This window comes from Canis lupus, chromosome 2 (genome assembly GCF_048164855.1).
Source record: "Canis lupus baileyi chromosome 2, mCanLup2.hap1, whole genome shotgun sequence".
Classification (NCBI taxonomy): domain Eukaryota; kingdom Metazoa; phylum Chordata; class Mammalia; order Carnivora; family Canidae; genus Canis; species Canis lupus.
This window is the reverse complement of record NC_132839.1, coordinates 38378200-38398888: the sequence shown is the minus strand read 5'-3', so window position 1 is coordinate 38398888 and position 20689 is coordinate 38378200. Positions and strand designations below refer to the sequence as shown.

General features: G+C 41.1%; 1 protein-coding gene across 9 annotated transcripts in view; it reads left to right on the top strand.

Moving 5' to 3' along the window:
• The window catches only part of CHRNA7 (cholinergic receptor nicotinic alpha 7 subunit), a 129091-nt gene that overhangs the window by 94140 nt on the left and 14262 nt on the right, over positions 1 to 20689 (top strand). For all 9 annotated transcript variants that reach the window (XM_072795792.1, XM_072795769.1, XM_072795811.1 and 6 more), the window contains one exon: positions 16104 to 16183. In XM_072795792.1, the coding sequence (XP_072651893.1) occupies positions 16104 to 16183 (80 nt within the window). The remainder of the gene's footprint in view (positions 1 to 16103; positions 16184 to 20689) is intronic.

Below are 20689 nucleotides of genomic sequence, written 5' to 3'. Positions count from 1 at the left end.
TTATTTTATTTTATTTTATTTTATTTTAATTTAATTTAATTTAATTTTATTTTATTTTTTATTTTATTATTTATTTATTTATTTTTGCACTTTATAACAATAGCACAGATGCTGCTTTATTTCCTCAAAGGTGTTCGTTAGGAAATTCCAACCTGGAGAAATTACAGAGTACTGCGTGTCAGTGTATGTACCATGGGTATGTTAGGGGATGTGTGTGTGTGTGCACTTGTGTGCCTGCATATGCATGTGTGTGCATGCCCATGTGTGCTTGTATATGTGTGTGCACGTGTGTGTGTGCATGTGTGTGTGTGTGTGTGTGTGGCAGAGCAGGATGCAGAGCAGTTCAGCAGAAAAAATAAAATGTCATTGTCCCTCAGTGATTTGGTCTCACTCAGGAGCTGCCCTCACTAAAGCAGGGAACACACACACACACACACACAGTCCCTCCCAATCATTGCAAATACTCCCATATCATATCTTTTGCCCACCTCCATGCTTGTTCCCAGGATGGTGTCCCAGGTGGAGGGAGCAGGTGCTCTGCATCCTCCTGCTGGTCTCTGGATCTGAGCTGACTGGGGTCTGTGGGGTTTGCTGGAGGCCCAGCTGATGTCTATGCCCAGGGGTCAGAGGGTTCAGCCTTTCTCTATTCCCTAGGGGCCTGGGGACCCTTCTGGTCATCTCAATGTCCCTTTATCCCAGGGGTTCAGTGGATCCCCTGTGGGCCACATGGGGCTGAAGCAGGTGACCACAGATATTTTAAAACAAGTGACACTATTATGGATAGCTTTAGGCCACTAAATTTGGATATTTAGCCAGAATTATTTTTTTCCTGAAAAAATAAAAGCTGGTTCTAGACAAAAATAGAAAAAATAGACAAGAAGATTGAGTCAATATATATTTCTAAAAATAGACTATTTTTTAGAGAAGTTTTAGGTTCATAGCATAATTGAGTGGAAGATACAGAGATTTCCCCTCTATCCCCTGCTCCCCCACATGCACAGCCTCCCCACATCAGAGTGGAACATTTGATATGATTGATGAATTGACACATCATTATCACATAAGTCCATAGTTTGCATTAGGGTTCACTCTTCATGTATATTCTCTGGATTTGGAGAAATGTGTAAGACTATATATATTCACCATAGTTATATTATACAGAGTAGTTTCATTGCCCTAAAAATGTTCTGCTCCATCTATTTATCCCTCCCTCATCATAACCCCAGCAAACACTAACTTTTGTACTGTCTTCATAATTTTGCCTTTTCTGGAATGTCATATATTTGGAATCATACATATATAGCCTTTCCAGATTGGTCTTTTTCACCTAGTAATAAACATTTAAGGTTTCTCCATGTCTTTTCCTGATTTGTTAATTCATTTCTTTTTATTACTGAATGATTTTCCATTGTCTGGATGTATCAAAGTTGATTTATCCAGTCACCTACTGAAGGACATCTTGGTTGCTTCCAAGTTTTAGGAATAATAAAACTGCTATAAACATCTGTGTACAGATTTTTGTATACCTAAGTTTTTAGCTCCTTTAATAAATAGCAAGGAATGTGATTGTTGAGTTGTTGGACTGTATGGTAAGAGTATGTTTAGTTTTGTAAAAAACTGCCTAACTATCTTCCAAAGTGGCTATACATTTTGTATTCCCACCAGTAATGAATCAGACTTCTTTTTTGCTCCATATCCGTGTCGACATTTGGTGTTAGATTTTGGCCATCTAAGAGGTGTATCTCATTTTAATGTGTATTTTCCTAATGACATATGATATGGAGAAGCTTTTCTTGTGCTTATTTGACTTTATATCTTTGCTGAGGTGTCTGTTCAGGTTTTTGACTCATTTTTAAATTAGGTTGTTTTTATACTTATTGTTGAATTTCAAGAGTAGTTTCCATATTTTGGATAATAGTCTCTATCAGGTATGTCTTTTTCTAATATTTTCTCACAGTATGAAGCTTTCCTTTCATTCTCTTGATTGACATGTTTTGGGAAATAAATCAGAAAAGGTGGGTTTTATAGACAAGTTTCATCTAGTGTACAATGTCACTTATGAACATACATGTATAAATCTTAACTAAATTTTAGCTCACTAAATCTAGCAATAATTAAAAATAAATTGAATCAAATATAATTTTCTATTAGGAATACAGGTTTTGTTTAACTTTAGAAAAATCTATTTACATAATTTACCCTATTAATGGAATGGAGAAAAATAATATAATAATCTTGGTAAGTGGAGAAAAATCAACTGACAGTATTTGATACCTATTTGTGAAAAAGAATTAAACTTGATTTCAGTTGATGTAAAGTCTTTACCAAAAGCCCATTTAATGCTGAAACATTAGAAGTTTCTGTATGTGGAAAACAAAATAAGGATATCCATTGTCATTGCATATCTTAATAATGGTATGAATTTAAGTAGTAATATAAGTAAAGTAATAAAATGTTAAGGATTAGAAAAAAAATAAACTAAATTACCATCATTCATAGACTATGTGGGTTTTTTTTTACATTAAAAAGGACTCTTAGAGACTATCTAGACAAAATATGTTGGCTAATAAACAAGTGTAAAAATACTGAATGTATTTCTTTACCCTTATGACAATTAGAAAATATAGTTTAACAATTTTTATTTTATTTTTTTTAAAGAATCACAGCCCACTTAAGCCATGTGTGCTGATTTTTTTTAAAGATTTTCTTTATTTATTCATGATAGACACAGAAAGAGAGAGAGGGAGAGGAAGAGGCAGAGACAGAAGCAGGCTCCATGCAGGGAGCCCGATGTGAGACTCGATCCCAGGACTCCAGGATCATGCCTGGACCAAAGGCAGGCACCAAACCATTGAGCAACCCAGGAATCCCTATTTAACAAATTTTATTTCCAATATCTGCAAGTATTAAAAATTACCAATAAATAGATATAAGAAAGACCAAAATAAATTATGAATTTATATCATATTTAATTTTGGGAATACTCGGTACACAAAGATGTCCAATTTTCACAAAATGTTCGGTAAATTTACTGTGATTCCAACTGAAGTCTCAGCAGGTCTTCATGGGACTGGACAAGTGGATCCCAGAATTTGCAGTGATGAATCAAAGGTCAAGGATCAGTAATATAGGGGAGGGGCAAGGTGGCGGAAGAGTAGGTCCCCAAGTCACCTGTCCCCACCAAATTACCTAGATAACCTTTAAATCATTCTGAAAATCTATGAATGCAGCCTGAGATTTAAAGAGAACAGCTGGAATGCTACAGTGAGAAGAGTTCGCGCTTCTATCAAGGTAGGAAGACAGGGAAGAAAGAATTAAAGAAACAAAAGGCATCCAAGGGGAGGGGCCCTGCGAGGAGCCGGGCTAAGGCCGGGGCGAGTGTCCCCAGGACAGGAAAGCCCCATCCTGGAGAAGCAGGAGCTTCACCAATCTTCCCAGATGGAAGGGCGCTCGCAGGGAGTTGGAGCAGGACCCCAGGAGGGTGGGGATGCCCTCAGGCTCCCGGGGACACTAACAGACACCTGCGAGCCCAGGAGAGTGCGCCAAGCTCCCTAAGGGCTGCAGCGCGGGCGGCTGGACCCGGGAGCAGCTTGGAGGGGCTCGGGCGGTGGCTCCTTGGAGGGGGCTGGGCAGCCGGGAGCGCGAATCCAACAGCGCAGGCTCCGGGAGCAGAGGACACCAGGGACACAGCCCAGGATCCGGCCTCCCCCCCGGGACACGCAGAGGCCAGGAGGGCCCAGGACAGCAAGGACGCTCCTGCCCGGAGCTGAGCATATCAGCGGCCCCGCCCCGGAGCATCCAGGCCCTGGGGACAGAGAGCTCTGTAAATACTGCCGGAGCTGACTACAGGGCTCCAGAGCTGGCCGCGGCCACTGGGGTTGTTCCTTCTGGGGACACATGGGGTAAACAATCCCCACTGAGCCCTGCACCAGGCAGGGGGCAGAGCAGCTCCCCCAAGTGCTAACACCTGAAAATCAGCACAACAGGCCCCTCCCCCAGAAGACCAGCTAGACGGACAGGGGAAAAACAAATTATTGACCAAGCAGCACTGGAAAATTACAGGGGAAAGTTCCAGGGGAAGTCAAGGGACTTACAGAACACAGAATCTGAGGATACTCCCCCCTGTTTTTTTTTTCTTATTGTTTTTGTTGTTGTTTTTCTTTTTGATTTCTGTTTGCTTCCCCCACCCTTTCTTCCCTTCTTTCTCTTTCTTTCTCTTTTTCTTCTCTTTTGTTCTTTTTTCTTTTTCTCTTTTCTTTCCTTCTTTCTCTGCTCTCTTTTTTCCTTTTCCCAATACAACTTGTCTTTGGTCAATCTGCACTGAGCAAAATGACTAGAAGGAAAACCTCACCTCAAAAGAAAGAATCAGAAATAGTCCTCTCTCCCACAGAGTTACAAAATTTGGATTACAATTCAATGTCAGAAAGCCAATTCAGAAGCACTATTATACAGCTACTGGTGGCTCTAGAAAAAAGCATAAAGGACTCAAGAGACTTTATGACTACAGAATTTAGATCTAATCAGGCAGAAATTAAAAATCAATTGAATGAGATGCAATCCAAACTAGAAGTCCTAACGACGAGGGTTAACGAGGTGGAAGAAAAAGTGAGTGACATAGAAGACAAGTTGATGGCAAAGAGGGAAACTGAGGAAAAAAGAGACAAACAATTAAAAGACCATGAGGATAGATTAAAGAAAACAAATGACAGCCTGAAAAGAAAAACCTACATTGAATTGGGGTTCCCAAGGGCGTCGAAAGGGACAGAAGTCCAGAATATGTATTTGAACAAATCATAGCTGAAAACTTTCCTAATCTGGGAAGTGAAACAGGCATTCAGATACAGGAAATACAGAGACCCCCTCCCTAAAATCAATAAAAACCATTCAACCCCTGGACATTTAATACTTAAGCTTTCAAATTCCAAAGATAAAGAGAAGATCCTTAAAGCAGCAAGAGACAAGAAATCCCTGACTTTTATGGGGAGAAGTATTAGGGTAACAGCAGACCTCTCCACAGAGACCTGGCAGGCCAGGAAGGGCTGGCAGGATATATTCAGGGTCCTAAATGAGAAGAACATGCAACCAAGAATACTTTATCCAACGAGGCTCACATTCAGAATGGAAGGAGAGATAAAGAGCTTTCAAGACAGGCAGGAACTGAAAGAATATGTGACCTCAGAATCAGCTCTGCAAGAAATTTTAAGGGGGACTCTTAAAATTCCCCTTAAAGAAGAAGTCCAGTGGAACAATCCACAAAAACAGGGACTGAATAGATATCATGATGACACTAAACTTATATCTTTCAATAGTAACTCTGAACGTGAACAGGCTTAATGACCCCATCAAAAGGCGCAGGGTGTCAGACTGGATAAAAAAGCAGGACCCATCTATTTGCTGTCTACAAGACTCATTTTAGACAGAAGGACACCTGCAGCCTGAAAATAAAAAGTGGGAGAACCATTTACTATACAAATGGTCCTCAAAAGAAAGCAGGAGTAGCCATCCTTATATCAAATAAAATGAAATTTAACCCGAAGACTGTAGTGAGTGATGAAGAGGGACACTATATCATACTTAAAGGATCTATCCAACAAGAGGACTTAACAATCATCAATATGTATGCCCTGAATGTGGGAGTTGCCAAATATATCAATCAATTAATAACCAAAGTTAAGACATACTTAGATAATAATACACTTATACTTGGTGACTTCAATCTAGCACTTTCTACACTAGATAGGTATTCTAAACACAACATCTCCAAAGAAATGAGAGCTTTAAGTGATACACTGGACCAGAAGGATTTTACAGATATCTACAGAACTTATTTATTTATTTATTTATTTATTTATTTATTTATTTATTTTTTTAAATTGAAGCCTGAAGGCTTTATTTTTTTTATTTTTTTTATGATAGTTACACAGACTGTGAGAGAGAGAGAGAGGCAGAGACACAGGCAGAGGGAGAAGCAGGCTCCATGCACCAGGAGCCGACATGGGATTCGATCCCAGGTCTCCAGGATCATGCCCTGGGCCAAAGGCAGGCGCTAAACCGCTGCACCACCCAGGGATCCCTCTACAGAACTTTACATCCAAACTCAACTGAATACACATTCTTCTCAAGTGCACATGGAAGTTTTCCAGAATAGACCACATACTGGGTCACAAATCGGATCTTAACTGATACCAAAAGATTGGGATCGTCCCCTGCATATTCTCAGACCATAATGCCTTGAAATTAGAACTAAGTCACAAGAAGAAGTTTGGAAGGACTTCAAACACATGGAGGTTAAGGACCATCCTCCTAAAAGATGAAAGGGTCAACCAGGAAAAGGAAGAATTAAAAAGATTAATGGAAACTAATAAGAATGAAGATACAACCGTTCAAAATCTTTGGGATACAGCAAAAGCAGTCCTGAGGGGGAAATACATCGCAATACAAGCATCCATCCAAAAACTGGAAAGAACTCAAATACAAAAGCTAGCCTTACACCTAAAGGTGCTAGAGAAAAAACAGCAAATACATCGTACACCCAGCAGAAGAAGAGAGTTAATTAAGATGCGAGCAGAACTCAACGAAATCGAGACCAGAAGAACTTTGGAACAGATCAACAAACCAGGAGTTGGTTCTTTGAAAGAATTAAAAAGATAGATAAACCTTTAGCCAGCCTTATTAAAAAGAAGAGAGAGAAGACTCAAATTAATAAAATCATGAATGAGAAAGAAGAGATCACTACCATCACCAAGGAAATACAAACGATTTTAAAAACATTATGAACAGCTGTACGCCAATAAATTAGGCAATCTAGAAGAAATGGACGCATTTCTGGAAAGCCACAAACTACCAAAACTGGATCAGGAAGAAATAGAAAACCTGAACAGGCCAATAACCAGGGAGGAAATTGAAGCAGTCATCAAAAACCTCCCAAGACACAAAAGTCCAGGGCCCGATGGCTTCCCAGGGGAATTCTATCAAACGTTTAAAGAAGAAACCGTACCTATTCTAATAGAGCTGTTTGGAAAGATAGAAAGAGATGGAGTACTTCCAAATTCGTTCTATGAGGCCAGCATCACCTTAATTCCAAAACCAAAGACCCCACCAAAATGAGAATTCTAGACCAATATCCCTGATGAACATGGATGCAAAAATTCTCAACAACATACTAGCCAATAGGATCCAACAGTACATTAAGAAGATTATTCACCATGACCAAGTAGGATCTATCCCCGGGACGCAAGGCTGGTTCAACACTCATAAAACAATCAATGTGATTCATCATATCAGCTAGAGAAAAACCAGGAACCATATGATCCTCTCATTAGATGCAGAGAAAGCATTTGACAAAATACAGCATCCATTCCTGATCAAAACTCTTCAGAGTGTAGGGATAGAGGGAACATTCCTCAACATTTTAAAAGCCATCTTCGAAAAACCCACAGCAAATATAATTCTCAATGGGGAAGCACTGGGAGCCTTTCCCCTAAGAATAGGACCCATACAGCGATCTCCACTCTCACCACTGCTATTTAACATAGTACTACAAGACCTAGCCTCAGCAATCAGACAACAAAAAGACATTAAACACATTCAAATTGGCAAAGAAGAAGTCAGACTCTCACTCTTCACTGATGACATGATACTCTACATAGAAAACCCAAAAGACTCCACCCCAAGATTGCTAGAACTCATACAGCAATTTGGCAGCATGGCAGGATACAAAATCAATGCCCAGAGGTCCGTGGCATTTCTATACACTAATAATGAGACTGAAGAAAGAGAAGTTAAGGAGTCAATCCCATTTACGGTTGCACCCAAAAGCATAAAATACCTAGGAATAAACCTAACCAAAGAGGTAAAGGATCTATACCCTAAAAACTATAGAACACTTCTGAAAGAAATTGAGGAAGACGCAAAGAGATGGAAAAATATTCCATGCTCATGGATTGGCAGAATTAATATTGTGAAAATGTCAATGTTACCCAGGGCAATTTACACGTTTAATGCAATCCCTATCAAAATATCATGGACTTTCTTCAGAGAGTTAGAACAAATTATTTTAAGATTTGTATGGAATCAGAAAAGATCCCGAATAGCCAGGGGAATTTTAAAAAAGAAAACCATAGCTGGGGGCATCACAATCCCAGATTTCAGGTTGTACTACAAAGCTGTAGTCATCAAGACAGTGTGGTACTGGCACAAAAACAGACCCATAGATCAATGGAAAAGAATAGAGAATCCAGAACTGGACCCTCAACTCTATGGTCAACTTATATTCGATAAAGGAGGAAAGACTATTCACTGGAAGAAAGACAGTCTCTTCAATAAATGGTGCTGGGAAAATTGGACATCCACATGCAGAAGAATGAAACTAGATCACTCTTTGCACCATGCACAAAGATGAACTCAAAATGGATGAAAGATCTAAATGTGAGACAAGATTCCATCAGAATCCTAGAGGAGAACACCGGCAACATCCTTTTTGAACTTGGCCACAGTAACTTCTTGCAAGATACATCCATGAAGGCAAAAGAAACGAAAGCAAAAATGAACTTTTGGGACTTCATCAAGATAAGAAGCTTTTGCACAGCAAAAGATACAGTCAACAAAACTAAAAGCAACCTACAGAATGGGAGAAGATATTTGCAAATGACGTATCAGGTAAAGGGCTAGTTTCCAAGATCTATAAAGAACGTATTAAACTCAACAGCAAAGAAACAAACAATCCAATCATGAAATTGACAAAAGACATGAAGAGAAATCTCACAGAGGAAGACATAGACATGGCCAACATGCACGTGAGGAAATTCTCTGCATCACTTGCCATCAGGGAAATACAAATCAAATCCACAATGAGATACCACCTCACACCAGTGAGAATGGGGAAAATTAACAAGGCAGGAAACCACAAATGTTGGAGAGGATGTGGAGAAAAGGGAACCGTCTTACACTGTTGGTGGGAATGTGAACTCGTGAAGCCACTCTGGAAAAGTCTGTGGAGGTTCCTCAAAGAGTTAAAAATAGACCTGCCCTACGACCCAGCAATTGCACTGTTGGGGATTTACCCCAAAGATTCAGATGCAATGAAACACCAGGACACTTGTACCCCGATGTTTCTAGCAGCAATGTCCACAATAGCCAAACTGTGGAAGGAGCCTCAGTGTCCATCGAAAGATGAATGGATAAAGAAGATGTGGTTTATGTATACAATGGAATATTACTCAGCCATTAGAAACGACAAATACCCACCATTTGCTTCAACGTGGATGGAACTGGAGGGTAATTATGCTGAGTGAAATAAGTCAATCGGAGAAGGACAGGCATTGTATGGTCTCATTCATTTGGGGAATATAAAAATTAGTGAAAGGGAATAAAGGGGAAAGGAGAAAAGTCAGTGGGAAATATCAGAAAGGGAGACAGAACATGAAAGTCTCCTAACTCTGGGAAACGAACTAGGGGTGGTGGAAGGAGAGGAGGCCGGGTTGTGGGGGTGAATGGGTCTCGGGTACTGAGGAGGGCACTTGGCGGGATGAGCACTGGGTGTTATTCTGTATGTTGGCAAATTGAACCAATAAAAAATGAATTTATTATTAAAAAATAGGATAGGTAATATAACATTTAAACAAAAGAACAAAGGTGGGGGCTTACTCTGCTAAATACCAACATTTTCATTATGTTTTACTGATTAAGATGATATGATACTAGTGGAGCCTGCTGGATCAATCCTTGGGCAGCTGGTCCATGATTCAGCTCAGGGAATGATCTCAGGGTCTTGAGATCAAGTCTTGCATCATGCTCTGAATGTGGATTCTGCTTGGAATTCTTTATCCCTCCCCGTCCTCCCTCCCTCTCTCTCTCTCTCTCTTAAAAAAAATATATTGTACTAGGTTAGGGATAGTTATATAATTCAAGGAACAAATAGAGAGCTCAGAAACTTGATACCTGCTGTGGTAACATCTTATTTATTACATTGTTATAATCCATCCAATGTTGCATTCAATTATTAAAACAACATCCATGTTATATGCCATCTAACATGTAAATTGGTGGATAAGGAAATGGATCTTGAATTCATTCTTCTGGAAGCCTCCTGCCCAGATATCTGCCTCCTGGGATATCTGCCTCCTGGGATTTCTGACCATTAAATTTCAGTTCTGCTCAAGACTTTTTGTTCACGGACTATGACTGGCCACATTGGTGGTTGTAGATCCTTAACAGCTTAGAGTAAAATACAGAACTAAATCAAAATATCAAAAGAGGACTCATTACTTTCTTATGAAACAAATTAATCTATTGTAAATAGTCTGTTTTCCCTCTGACATCGGGATGTACCTTACATCAGAGGTGTCTTGACAGCTAGTTTTTCTTTAAAGAATTTTTTTTAAAGCAATAAATTCTTTTATTTTTTTATTTTTATTTTTTTATTGAGTTCAATTTGCCAACATATAGCATCATCCCATCAAGTGCCTCCCTCAGTGCCCATCACCCAGTCACCCCCATCCCCCGCCCCCCTCCCTTTCCACTACTCCTTGTTCTTTTCCCAGTTAGGAGTCTCTCATGTTCTGTCTCCTTTCTGATATTTCTCACTCATTTTTTTCCTTTCCCCTTTATTCCCTTTCACTATTTTTTATATTCCCCAAATGAATGAGCCCATATAATGTTTTTCCTTCTCTGATTGACTTATTTCACTCAGCATAATACCCTCCAGTTCCATCCATGTCGAAGCAAATGGTGGGTATTTGTCATTTCTAATGGCTGAGTAATATTCCATTGTATACATATGCCACATCTACTCCTAACTTTGGGAAACGAACTAGGGGTGGTGGAAGGGGAGGAGGGTGGGGGGTGGGGGTGAATGGGTGAGGGGCACTGAGGGGGGCACTTGACGGGATGAACACTGGGTGTTATTCTGTATGTTGGCAAATTGAACACCAATAAAAATAAATTTATTATTAAAAAAGAAAAGTTTTGTGGTATCCCCCCAAAAAGATTAAAATAAATGATACCTTAGATCTTTTGAGATAGATTGGATCTATCTTCCTCCTTTACTTTTTTCTTCCAATATTTTTATTTTATTACTTTTATTGAGATATAATTGATATATAACCTTATGTAAGTTTACTGTGTGCAGTGTGTTGAATTGTGTGTATATTGCAATATGTTTACCACTCTAGCATTATCTAACACCTTTATCACATCAAATTGCATAATCATTATTTCATTTTGTGGTGAGAACAGTGGAGATCATTTTTCTTCTCTTCTGCTCTTCTGTCTCTCTTTCAAGGATGATGTGAGTTCAGAGGAGACAGGATGGGCTGCACATTAGTCTTTATTCATTAGAGTGATCATGAGCCCACACACCTAGTGCCCTCTTCAGTACAGCACAGTGACCCTGGATTTTTTCCTAATCCTTCAGTATTACCTGTACACAAAGTCTTAGTTTAGTGAACATGTGTCCTGTTGGGGGTTGGTCTTTCTGGGCTTCCTTGATGATTGGTCATCCTCTTCTTCTCTCTTGGGGCACTGACAGCCAGGATCTTGGCCAGGTGATTCTGTGAATGGTATGGTCACCTTCTTTTCCTGGGCTTAGGATTGAGCTTCTCCATGATTGGCAGTGGGGGGTCAGTGCTACAGGCAGGCTGAGCAGAAGGCTGCACTGAACTGGGTTCAGAGGCTCTGCTTCCCAGGTCAGGAGCCAGGGGTGGAACCAAACACCCAGGGGGATGGAGGACAGAAAGAAATCTAATCCCAGGATTCCCAGGTTCACCTCTGCCTGCCTATGCCTTCACTGACTTCTGAAAGCACAGCTTGCAATTAATTCTGTAAGCATTGAACCCTGGGTCCCACAGGCATGGCCACCCTTAGTTTGCTTCCAAGCCTGATGCTAGCCTTACTGCTAAGGTAAGTGTTAAGGTAAGGTGTTAGGCCAACACCTCACTCCACCCCAGTGTCCAGGCAAACCACAGCTTCATGAAGCTTCCTTTTGTCTAGTTTACCTCCAGGTATGTAATCAGACCATGCATTCTGTGGGGGATGTACCAACCTTCCTTTCCACCTGCTGGAGTTAGGCTCATCTTTAGGACCTGGCCAGCTGCCTTTTCTTCCTGACCACCACACTAAGACTGTAGGATCTGCACTCTGGATAACTGGGCTAAATATGCCTCCTTTCCATGGTCAATTTTCATTGACCAAGGCCCCCTTGCCCTTGTTCCCCCATTGGTGGTGGGGGTGCTCCTAGAGTTCTCCCCATATCAAGTGGAAGCTTGTCTGCCCTGGGACAAGGACCCAGGCAGCTGGAAAGAGGAGCTGTCAAAGGGAATGAGGTTGCCAGGTGCCTGAGTCTTCAAGAACTCAGAGGGTACATCATGTCTTAAGTACATAAGCAGTATATATATTCAGACTGCTTAATAACAGAAGGTTTCACAAGCACATCAGAGCAGAGGAGTGAACCAAGTTCTGTGGGCCCACCCCAGCTCCCATGATTATCGGTGTTATCATAACGCCCTCATGGTCACTATCTGCTGCACGCACATAGTCCATGAGACAAACAGTACTGATGCTCACCTCCTGTGTCATGGCAGTGGTTCAGCTGTGTTCAGCCTCAGCCTTTAGCCATAGAGACCTTTTACAAACAAACTTTATCTCCAGTTCTAATGGCCAAAGCCAATAAAGCGGTATTAGCATACAATTATTACAGCAGTTTGCTTTTATATCATTTATGTATAAAATAGAAAAGAACCCTAAAACTGCCAAAATGAATATTAAGATTTGAATTTTGATATCGATAACAGTGTTAACAGTTGTGTTTATCTCAATATTCTGTTTTTGTTTTAATTTAAATTCAATTAGCCAAAATACAGTACATCATTAGTTTCAGATGTCCTTTTCAATAATTCGGTCAGTTACATATAATACCCAGTGCTCATCACATTATGTGCCCTCCTTAATGCAATCACCCAGTTACCCCATCCCCCCACCTACTGCCACCCTTCCAGCAACTTTGAATTTGTTTTCCAGACTTAAGAGTCACTTATGGTTTGTCTTCCCCTCTGATTTTTCCCCATTCTATTTTGGTTTAACTGTTTAGAAATCAGTGAGTCACACAGGTAAACTGTTGTTAATGGAAACAGATTTTTATCTTGTTTTTACTCATTTGTCTTGTGATCTCAAGAGTCTCTTCAATTAAATTGATCCAAATGTGTGGAGGAAGAGCTTGGAGGAATTCTTTTTTTTTTTTCTTTCCAGAATTAAGTCACTGATCTAACAGATGCTCATAGTCTTTGTTATAAATATAAAAATCAGCAAGAAGAAACCCAAGCTTAAAATAAGCAAAACTATGCATCCTGTGTCATGCATCATATGACACTTTCAGTTGTTGCAGCTACAGTGGTGGGAACAGGTGCCAGTTCTGTGCTGGGCAGCAGGGTGCAGGTTCTTTGCTGGAATTGGAGGCTCAAATGTGGATTTCTTTAAAAAGAGTGTGCAAAACTGAAATCTTACTGGATGACTCATTTACAAGAGGTTCAAATACAGGCACAGGCATGGAAAGAGACGTTTTAGTTTAACTTTCAGCCAAAAAGGAGTTAAATGAGCCACATGTATTGATCCATTGGTTTTCTAGTTTGAAGTTAAAATTTTGTAGAAGTCATTTGAGTGTGTTTGGACTTGTGTTACTATTTTAGAATACAAGGAAAAGAGAATATCGGAATCAACATTTACACTATCAACATTTACACTAAGTTTACATTTATGGAATCAACTCCAGAGCATACCCAGAAAATCTCACGGATCCAGAGAACCTAGTTTGCAAATTATGGTATGATCTAGAGCGATTTTGTGAAGATCCACCTTTTCAGCTATTTTGTTCCTAGTCACTGTTTATCATGTGATTCATTGAGACAGTTGGGTACAGACCACAGTCAAGCAAAGATATTTGCATCTTGAGCCTGCCTCCTCCTCCCTCTCACTGTGTGCTTGCAAGTAAGGAGGTAGGTATGTCCTTCCTCTCAAAAGATTATCCTTTTAAGGCAGCCTCATATGTATCCCTTCCTTCTTCCTCTGCACTACATCACATTTTTATTTCATATTCAAACCCTGACTTTTTTGTATAGTTTTTTTTTCCCCTGAAGTTTCTGGTTGATTTTTTTTTCTTACTTATTATGGTAACTTAAGAAAAAAAAAATGTGTCCTTAATAGAATCCATAATGTTTCCCAGCTTGTTTTCTCCATTGCTCTAACTCTACTTTGCTCTCCTCAGAGACCCCTCATGTCTTGCTGTAAGACCCCACCTTTTCTAAGCCCTGCATAGCTCATCATGCAAATCCATTATCTTGATCCCTAGGTGTAGTCCAAAAGTTTATTTCCTTTTTTTTTTTTCAGTATTCACCTTCATTTTCCTAGCGCTCATCCTCAAATCTATGACCAAGAAAATATACGTTAAATACACACAAACTCTCTGAGGCCTTAGTATTCTTGAAAGCGTCTCCCTTTGCCTTCATGTTCAACTGGTATCTTTCAGCTCTAGCATTTCTCTGTGTGATTTCTTTGCTAGTTTCCTGCCCTGTTGTCTCTCCAGCCTCTGTTGAGTGAGTTCCCCTGGTCTTGTACTCTGGAGGCTTGCCTCATCTCTGTCCTACATGTCATCTCTGTGATTCTTCTCAGCCAAACCTCCCACCTATTGATAAAAAATTGTTTCATAAATCATATTTAACTTTCATACTGCTCTTCGTTTTGTCTCAATGCAGTATTCTCTTGAATTTCTGTGAGGATATTACTTTTTTAAGGAGTAATTTTTTATTCCTTTTGTTGATTACATCATCTTAGATGGAAAAGAGCTGTTGTTGTGGCTTCCATGGACTGGAACTGGCAAGACAGGGTGAGCAGGGTTAGGATTGGCTAGTTTGAAGAATTTCAGTGGGCTCTGGATCATAGGGGCTGTCACTAGTTGTTTGGTACCTGGCCTTAAGGTTGTTAGGACAGAGGGATAGAAGGCTGGAGTGTGAGACCTTGATAAAGGAGATGGCTAGGGTATAGGCTCTGGATTAGATGGTTTGCATTTGAGAGATGCGCTGGTAAGCAAGTTGTTTCCTATTTCTAGAAACTGGCCACCCTGGCAGGGGCCAGGTAGGGGGGACAGTTTCTCCAGGGTCAGCAAAGCATCAGAATACGGAAGATAAAAGATGTGGATAATAAGGGCTATTGGCTTTAATTGTTCTTTTTTCCTGTTTTGTATCTTCCTCCCACCCCCTTTATTCAAGTTGGTAACTCCTGGGTGTGGGAGGTTCTGAACATGAACACACAGGGGGCTAGGGTGCAACTGTCTAAAACCTGTACCTAATTCTGCTCTCTTCACCTGCCCTCCTTCCTGTCATTGCCAACCATGGAGCCCAGGATGCCTCTGGGCTCTGCTGGTGCCCAGCAGCCTCCTGTGCTTGCAGCTCAGTCATTCAAGATGCATTGGTTAAGTACAATCGAGTTAGATGCATTCAGGAGGCTGGAACTGGAGCTTTGAAGATAGTGGGTCAAAATCCCTGCCCTCATGGGGCTGTCAATGACAGAGTGCCTCTACCCACCCTTTATCTCCTATATATAGAGAAATTTCTTATCTGCTGATGTCCAATGAAATTGTCTTCAGGTTTAAGTTTGGCTAAGAAAACTTTGTTTTATGTGCATATGAAAATAACAGTGCATATGAAATGGGTGTGTGTGGGGGTGGACATTGGCTGCTACCAACCTGTGCTCTGAGAAGATCTCCCAGGCCAGCTGCAAATGGTGTTGGCATGACCTGAGGATGAAGAATAGCACTTAAAAAAAATTAAATATTTTATTTTATTTGAGAAGGAGAGAGAAAACAAGCAAGCACAAGCAGTGGAGAGGGCTAGAGGGAGAAGCATGCTCCCTGCTGAGCAAGGAACCTGATGTGGGACTAGATCCAAGGACCTGGGATCATGACCTGAGCTAAAGGCAGATACTTAAACGACTGAGCCATCCAGACGTCCGAGTAGTACTTCTCAAAGCCATTCTAGCTGCAGTCAGGACAGACCTAAGGGCACTGGGAGTCCACCGCCTGGCAGTGCTGACTCATGAAATCCTTTTCATGTTTCTAGTGCTGATGAGCGATTCGATGCCACATTCCACACCAACGTGTTAGTTAATTCTTCTGGGCATTGCCAGTACCTCCCTCCAGGTAAGATCCACTTCCTTTGTCCTCCTGTAGTTAGTTGAAGTGAGTTCAGGCACCAGTCCTGACATGCTCACAGGAGTGGTGGGCATCCTTTGCCTCATTAACACCCAACCCTTCCTGCTTTCTTCCCCTCTGTGTTCACAAATGTTTCCTGAACACGACAATGCCATCATCCTTATTTTTGTCTTGGCTCAAAGGGTCTTTGCCAATGTGTATTATATGTCCTTATTGTGTGCCAAGTGTTCTTTAAAGTTAATCCACAGCTAAAGCAGGTCTCCCTCAGCAGATCACTCCTGGTTCTCCTTACAGCCTGCAAGCCAAACATCCTGGCACTTCCCTACTCTATTTCCAATGGCCATTTCACCTCCCGCCAGACCACATATCATCTTGGCAGTTTCTGCTCCCCAGGTGCTGAGGGCACGATGATGGACTTGCTGGCTTCTTGAGCATGTGCATTAACAAACAAGTGTGTTATATATAAGAGCAAGTGGTTTCAAAGTGGGGCTCATTAGTGCCTTATTCCTGACTGAGCTTCTCTTCTTTGCCACCAGTTGATGGTTAACTGCTTCCTGGGATCGATTTTTTTCCCACCAGCTCCTCATTTCTCTCAGTTCATTGGGCCCTGGACTGCTCACTGAATAATACAGAGCATGAGGAACCTGGGTTTTATGCTGTGAGGCAGATATTAGTAGTTTAAAAAATCTTATACATGATATTTTTTACATTGTTTTCCAGGATTATCTCCCCCTCTGCAACTGTTTAACTTCCTGCTCCCAGGCAGTCTTCAGCCAACTCCCACCTCAACACCAGTACACACACACACACCTCACACCATATCCACATACCTGTCACCCCCACACATTACACCTCACATATACACCCACATGCCTACCTCCCACTCAAATCCACACGCATTCATACACTGACCACACCCCCACATGCACATACTACATACCACACACATGCTACACACCTATACCACACAGCTTGCATATACACCTCACACACATCCACACACATTCACAGACTACACCCCCCACATGCACATGCTACACACCACACACATTACACACATTACACAGCTATACCACACACCTCACATATACCCTCCACACACATATTCACACACATTCACACACCAACTACACTCCCCACATACACATACTATATACCACACACATGCTACACACCTATACCACATACCTCGCATATACACCCCACATACATACCTTCCACACACATTTACTTTCTCTTATTATATCTCTTATTATATCCACACACATTCACAGTAGCCACACACCCCACATACATACACTAAACACCACACACACACCTATACCATATCCATACACCTACCAACACATTATACACCACATACACCATACCAAATTCACATACAAGTAACCTCCCCACACCACATATATATTATACACCGCATACTTCACATATACACCCCACATACCTATCTCTTACACACACATCCACATACATTCATTCAAGCACCAACCACACTCCCCACATACCACACACACCAGAGCATTTCTGCTGCAGTAAATCCCAGTCTCACACCTTCATTTCACAGCACACTGCAAAGCTGGCCTTGTCTCCTGACTTGTTGCTTACACATTCTTTCTCATTAGCAGATGATAAGCATCCTGTGGGCAGATAGTGTGTTTACAAACCATAGAACCACCACTAGTCAACCAGGTGCCTGGCCCATCTGGTCATAAATGCACGAGTGAGTGATTAAACCCATCAAAGGCAAATACCTCCCAATGTTTGTATGGACTGAAGAAACACAGATTTTCAGTTTTCTGCCTTAAAACTTGTGCTTCCTTGCTACTTCCCCTGTTCCTTCACCCATCCCCCAGCCCAAGCATACTTTCTGCCACACAGCAGGCCCCTAGGGGACTGAGGCTATGGGATGAGTCTTCCATCATACACACACACTTACATTCTTCTTCCCTAGCCTGTAAGTTGCAATTTCTATTATGAGGGCTGTTTTAGAAAACAATCTCCGGTGGTCATCAGTATACAAGAATATGGTGCTGCAGATTGTTTTGAAGGCTGAGGCTATTTTCAGCTACAAGAAGCAGCACTTCTAAGCTCCAGGCTGCCTGGGTACAGCAGTCCCCTCTGTGCTTCATTCCTGTGTCCCAGCCTCTGTGGCTCCAGGAGCCTGGAAGGACAGGGCATGCTGTGCTGTGAGTGTGGGTGTGGCAGTCTCCCCTACACTGGCAGGAGCCTAAGGGAGCTCCTGGCCTGGGGCAGCCAGCGTGTGCCCTAGGTCTGGTAGAACTTATCTGGGATGCTGTTCTGTTCAAGCAACCAAGCACAAGCAAAAGAAAAAAAGGTGCTTTGGGTGCAAGATTTGAAATAGAGACTTTGGTAATGAAATTACCTTTCTTTTTATTTCATATTTTAATTTTTAATAGCTTTGTTGTACAATTTACATATCATACAATTCACCCATTTCAAGTGCACAGTTCAGTGGTTTTCAGTTAATTCACAGAATTGTACAACCATTACCAAAATCTAGTGTTAGAGCATTTTTTTTTATCACCCCAACAAAATCCCTTTTGATGATCTGCAGTTAAGACCCACCTCACTACCAGCCCCAGGCCACCACTGATTACTTTCTATCGCTAGAGATTCTCCTTCTCTGGCTGTTTTGTAGAAATGGAATAATTCAATTAGGTAGAGTTACATTTTCTTTTCTTTTTTTAAGATGTTATTTATTTATTCATGAGAGACACACAGAGGGAGGCGAAACACAGAAACACACAGAGGGAGAAGCAGGCTCCCTGCAGGAACCCCGATGCAGGACTCAATCCCAGGACTCCGGATCACAACCTGAGCTGAAGGCAGACACTCAACTGCTGAGCCACCCAGAAGCCCCTAGAGTTACATTTTCTACAAGCATGTGGGTTTGGGGGGATCTAGCCCATTAATGGGAGGGCAGTGTCTGTAGCTTCCCTATGAACATTGGGTGTACATCATATCTACTTAAAGGAACTTGAAAGGACAGGAAAGTTTTTTAAATTTCCCCGGCTTGGCTGTGGGGCGCGAGGGTTAGTGTTGGCAAGGCTGTTGAATCCCTTCCTCCATTCATTCTTCTTTTTTTTTTTTTAATTTAATAGTAGAAATATACAGAGCACTGACCCAGTCCCCAGAAGAGAGGAACCATTAGTTCTTTGTGCCTTCTCCTGCCTTCAGGCCTTTTTCTGGACCTCGTGGAGCCCATGGGCATAAGTTACTGGAGGGGGTTTATCTGTCCTCCTCTCCATAACCTGCCAGAAATTCACCTCCAGCTTGTCTTAGGTTGAAGACACCCTTCTCATTAGAAGCTCCTTGTATCCAAGCACTGTCTTCAACTTAAACCTATCAGTCTTTGTTCTGTTCTTAGTCTAGAATCTACATGAGTTAAAATTATCCTCCACATATATTTCTAGATAACCAAGAGTTTTCTCAATTTTTTAAAAGATTTTATTTATTTATTTGAGAGAGAGAGAGAGCGAGAGAACATGAGCAGGGGAGTGGGGCAGAAGGAGAAGGGGAGGGAGAAGTAGACTCCCACTGAGCAGGAAGCCTGATGTGCAGCTCAAACCCAGGACCCTGGATCATGACCTGAGCTGAAGGCAGATGCTTAATGGACTGAGCCACCCAGGTGCCCCTGTATTTTTTTTCTCAATTTTTTTCCTTCCAACCCTCTCCCCTTTTTTCTCAATTTTTAACCTAAGGAAATGCACACCCAGCTCCTCACTAAACAGAGACACAAACACACACACATACACATACATACACACATCCCTTTTATATTCTGCTTCTAAACCCTTTTATATTCTGCTTCTAAACCCTTCATCATTTTTATCAGTTATTCTGGGATTTTTTTTTTTTTTAACATTCTTTACTTTCTCTTATTAGAGTTTGAAGATGCATGGTATGAGCAAGTTTACAGAATGTCTAATTCTTTGCCCAGAAATCCTTTAGAATAGTCTTCAACAAAACATGGTGGGTATTGTTTTTGAAGTTTAAAAGACAAATGAAGCTTCATCAGAGCTTCCTCTTTAGAGACTTTCCAAAAAAGACCAAGCTTGTTCTGGACAGGTCTGCCTGTAGTTTGGAGGAGGAGGAGGGGCTGAAGGCCTCTGTAGTCACACTCAATCTCAAGGCCCAGGAGCCTACATCTCCTCTTCTTGAAGAGAACACAGGTGAGCCAGAACAATGTGTGCCTGAGGTACTGACCAAAAAGACATACTGAATATCAAAAAAATAATTTATCATTTAACTTGCCTACCCTTTCCAGGAGGAATAGACACTGCATATTATAAACAGCATATGAGGTTAGAAACTCAAGGGATTGCTCTGTATTTATTTACTCATTTTTATTTAAAAATTTCTTCCATCTTTATTGAAATATAGTTGACAAATGAAAATGTGATGAGGTGCACAACATGCTGACTTAATATACATATCCATTGTAAAATGGTTTCCACAATCAAGTTAATA